The sequence below is a fragment of the Equus quagga genome, unplaced genomic scaffold, assembly GCF_021613505.1.
Source record: "Equus quagga isolate Etosha38 unplaced genomic scaffold, UCLA_HA_Equagga_1.0 67126_RagTag, whole genome shotgun sequence".
NCBI classification, from domain to species: domain Eukaryota; kingdom Metazoa; phylum Chordata; class Mammalia; order Perissodactyla; family Equidae; genus Equus; species Equus quagga.
Genome location: NW_025800950.1, coordinates 1 through 4,347, shown reverse-complemented (window position 1 = coordinate 4,347; position 4,347 = coordinate 1). Strand labels below are relative to the sequence as shown.

The window sequence follows — 4,347 nt, the reverse complement described above, 5'->3', positions numbered from 1 at the left end:
CTCCATACATCCCGGGACTTCACGGGGACCTGCATGTTGGCTTTTACCTCATAAGAGGGGAAAATATTCTTGTGGAAAGTGTTCTGTTACAAATCAACGTATCTGCCCCAAGATTTTCGGATTATAACTAAACCCCAAACAGTTAGGAGTATGATCCCTTTCTGAAGCACATTCATGAGCATTCCCTCCTTTAGTAGTTACAGCTACCAGGCAACACATCTTTTGACCCATTTTACAGATGAGGAGATGGAAATCCAGGAAGGAGAAATCAAATACTCGCCTGTAGCTATAAAAGCTAGAGCTCAGGCAAGAGCACGAGGAGCTCTAGCTCAACAAGCTGCCTCCCGTCACGTCCTCCTTTGTGTGCTGTGACACCAGGTGGAGGCTGCCTCCTGCCCCAAAGGGCACGGTCCCTCAGGGAGGAAGCAGGCTCTTGGAGCACTATGACATCCCCCTGTGCATTTCTCCCCTCTGCTCCCACCCAGCCAGTCGTGGTCCTGTCATGGCTCCAAGTGCGATGTGGACACCAGGACAGCTGGCGAAAGCATTATGACGGGAGATGCCGAGGCTCTTGTCAGCCAGGGACCTTGGAGGGGCTCAGCGCAATCAGGGCCTGTGGCCGCCTTACCTGGGCTAAGCTTGCAGACAAGGCGCTCTGCCAGCCTGGATCCCTCAGCCAGTTGTTCTTGTAAGCCCTGTCCCCAGTCTCTGCCAATGTCACTGTGGGTGAGGAGGTCCCTGAGGTGCTGATGGAGGAGGACAGAGAGCTCTCTTCCTTCCCGTGACGTCTGGCGTATCCGGGTCAGCTTTCGTGCATGATCATGAATGAGGAAATGGTATTTCCTAGGCGGGAGGGAAGAGAAATCCTCAGAGTGGAAATGGGGTCATGAGAGATGATAAGGAGTTTGAGAGAGATTTCGGTGAGAATATCCCCAAAAGGCCTTCCAAGTAGAAATCTGCTCATTTTTGGCGGACCGCATTTTTTCTTCTTTCCTTTTGCATGTTACACACAGTGACCCAGAAAAACATGCTCCTGAGACACTGGAGATTGCAAGAGATCTTGGAACTTCTAGGCCTCCTTCTCTAAAGGTTGAGGCAAAATAGGAATGTTTATTTAGTCTGCTTACTTTCCTTGTCATGAAATACCTGCCAACACGCTCAGGCCCACATGCAGAGAGCAGGTATGGACCTGACTCTGGGTTTTGACCCTCTGGAGGAGAAGAAGGCATCTCTGAAGGGGCAGGACGTCTCTAGGCCTGGTTACCTCACTGGGAGTGAGACAGACTCCACATGCTGCAAAGAACACGGACGATCCAGATGGGGGGAGTGGAGGAGACCAGCACAATCAGCCAGTTTTGTGCCTCCTTGCTTCAGGAAAGCAGCTACTTTTGACCTCTGCGTCTGTTCTTTCCAGAACCCTCTCTGCATTCGACTGTACATTACCCTCCTCTGATCCTTCACTGTTACCTGGGGGTCAGTGATCCCAGTTGTTCTTCAGCCTCCTCTTCGTGGTTTTCTGCAAAGAAATTGAGAAAAGTCCATTTAGACGTGAGCTAGTTGCACTTCACCCGTTACAAATGCAGGTGCCTCTCTGGGCCTGGAGACACGAATTACCTCTACATGAGTTCAGAAAGGTGTCGTGTTTTGTCTGTAAAGAAATGGGCTGCCGTGGTATTCTGATGGATCAGGCAAAGTGGCCCTGATCTTATGGGTCCCAGATGGCATGCTCTGGTGGAACTGGGCAAGGAGTTAAAAATTGATTTGGTTACCCAGATCAAGAGATGCTTCTCCAGCTTTCCTAGGGGCTCCTCCCACTCTCTCCTCCCTCCTGCCACAAGGCTGGTTCCCAAGCTCAGTGACTCTGTATCTCATCATGCCTTTCACAGAGAACCTCCTCCTTTCTCTCAGGAGACGAAAAACAATTCTGTCCCATGAGTGTCACATGACTTGGTCCTTCATGGGGACTTCCACGTCTGCTTCTACCGTTCACCAGGAAAATTCTCTCCTCGTTAAGTGCTAAGTATTCTAGTGTAAACCCACATCCCACTACCAGATTCTACCATACCCAGTACTGAAATCAACCCCAGTGAGTGACCCTAGCATTGTGAAAGTACGCTCATAGGCCTTCCCTATTGGAATGCTACAGCTACCATGCAACACATGTGTTAATCACGTTAGAGATGAAGAAACTGAGATCCAGGAAGGATACATCCGTCCCGCGCCCACTGTTAGAAAAGACAGAACTCAGGCTGGAGCCTGGGAACGTCCACGCTTAGCTCAGGGCCCTTTTCAGCCGAACTAGCTGCCTCCTATCATGTCTGCCTTTCTGTGCTCTAACACTGGGTGCAGGCTGCCCCCTGTCCCAAGGGCCATGGCAAATGAGGGAGGAAGCAGGCACTCGGAACACTATCACCTCCACCTTGTACGTTTCTCCTCTCTGTCCTCCCACCCAGCTGCTCCTGGTCCTGTCATGACCCCAAGTGTGATGTGGAAACCAGGACAGCTGGCAAAAACATTATGAGGGGAGAAGTGGAGGCTCTTGTGAGCCGGGGACCTTGGAGGGCTCAGCGCAGTCGGGGCCTGTGGCCGCCTTACCTTGGCCGAGCTTGCTGACAAGGGCCTGGGACAGCCTGCATCCCTCAGCCAATTGCTCTTGGAAGGCCTGCCCCCGGAGGTTGTTAAGGTCACTGCGGCCCAGGAGCTCCTTGAGGTTCTGATTAAGCAGGACGGATAGCTCTCTTCCTTCCCGTGTCTTTAGGCGTAACTGGGTCAGCTCTCGTGCCTGAACTCGAATTAGAAAATCAAACTCCCTATGGTGGGTTAGAAGGGAAAATGTATAATTGGAATTGAGTCAAAGGTTCTTAGGACCTCTACAGAGGTTTCTATGAGAACATCCCCCATTTGCCTTCAAAATAGAATTTTCGGACGTGTTTGGCAAATGCCTAAATAGTTTTGAAAGCTCCATCAGCGGCCAGGCAATACCAGCTCCTGAGGCATTGCAGACTCCAGCGTTCTTGTACCTTCTAGGCCACCTTCTCTCAGTCTTTAACATAATACCATTTTGGGGGGTCTGGTTACCTTCCCTGCTGTGAAATACCTGCCAATGACCTAAGATGAACTCTGCAGAAAGCGGATGTGAATCTCACCCTGCCTTTAACCCACCATCCATGAGAGGACACGTGATGTCCGTGAGTACAGGAAATCCATGAGAGGAGTTGGTTCACCTTGGTTCAGACTAACTCTACAAGTACCAGAAGGAGACTGCACAACCCCATTCAGAGGGCTATGTCGTTGTTGGTTGAGGGAATGACAGGACTGCAATCTGCAGGTTTGGGTGACCATCGCATCACAGATGTGGTCACCTTTGTGCTCCTTGATCTTTCTAGGACCCTTTCCATACTTTACCTGTCCTTTACCCTCCCCTGGTCGTTCATTTTGGACAGTGGTTCTCTCTCTTCCACATACTCCTCGTCTTCATGACTTTCTGCAGACAAATTCAGAAACGTCTAGTCAGACATCGACCCGGCCCTGGTAGATCATCACCCCCATGTCCTCTGCCCTGAGTCGAGCAGACAGTTAAATACGTCTATTTTCACCAAAGATCACAGGGAACACGTCAGCAGCCTTCAAGAGGTGTTGCCGAAAGAGTCAGCTTGGCCCCAGCAGACACCCTGGTGTTTGGTGAGATAGGTGGGATTGTACACCAGGACGAGAGTGATGGATGGAATCCATACACCCCACGGAGGAAAGCGTATTTGGCGCTTTCGAGAGGCCGGGATCCTGGGTGATTCATAGAGGTGGGGCCACCAGGGCCGATGCCTTGATTTCAGCAAAAACTCCAGACATGGAAAGACAGAGGTATCTTTGTGTCGTTCCTCAGCAGACTGTTTAGCAAGGACAAGATATCTCAGAGGTGAGAGAGACCAGAGTCCAGAGCTGAAGAACCATGGTAACAATATCTCCAAAAGATAGGCAAGACTACCACCCTACTTGGACAGTCATTAATGCTCAGTTCAGGAACTCAATTAGGAAGAAAATTACAGGAGAGATCAGAGGGCCCATCTTTCTAGAAGGAGCTCATGGAGACTCCTGTTGTGCAGGAGCATCAGTGGTGGTTGGAAGCGTGTTATGATCTCTTCAATCTCCCCACTCTGGTTTACCTAGTGTTCACCAGCCTGTGCTTGGCATTGGGTCCCAGGGTGACAGAGATTTGATCTGGGACTTGGAAGGGTGTACAGCTACTTGACACACACGATGTCTGTGCTTACAACTGAATCTTAGATTCTGACTGAAACCAAGGTGGGTCTCCAAGGCCTGCCATCAGAGAGACATTTCTGTACCTGGACA

General features: G+C 50.5%; 1 protein-coding gene across 1 annotated transcript; it reads right to left on the bottom strand.

Annotated features, from left to right (window-relative positions):
* Positions 1-70: 70 nt before the first annotated feature.
* On the bottom strand, positions 71-4,325 carry LOC124234046 (neuroblastoma breakpoint family member 10-like). Its single transcript, XM_046651306.1, has 4 exons — positions 3,406-4,325; positions 2,596-2,810; positions 1,468-1,516; positions 71-843 (listed from the first exon to the last, which is right to left on the bottom strand). The coding sequence occupies exons 1-4, from the start codon at positions 3,432-3,434 to the stop codon at positions 501-503; spliced, it is 636 nt and encodes a 211-aa protein (XP_046507262.1). The 5' UTR covers positions 3,435-4,325; the 3' UTR covers positions 71-500.
* Positions 4,326-4,347: the final 22 nt, after the last annotated feature.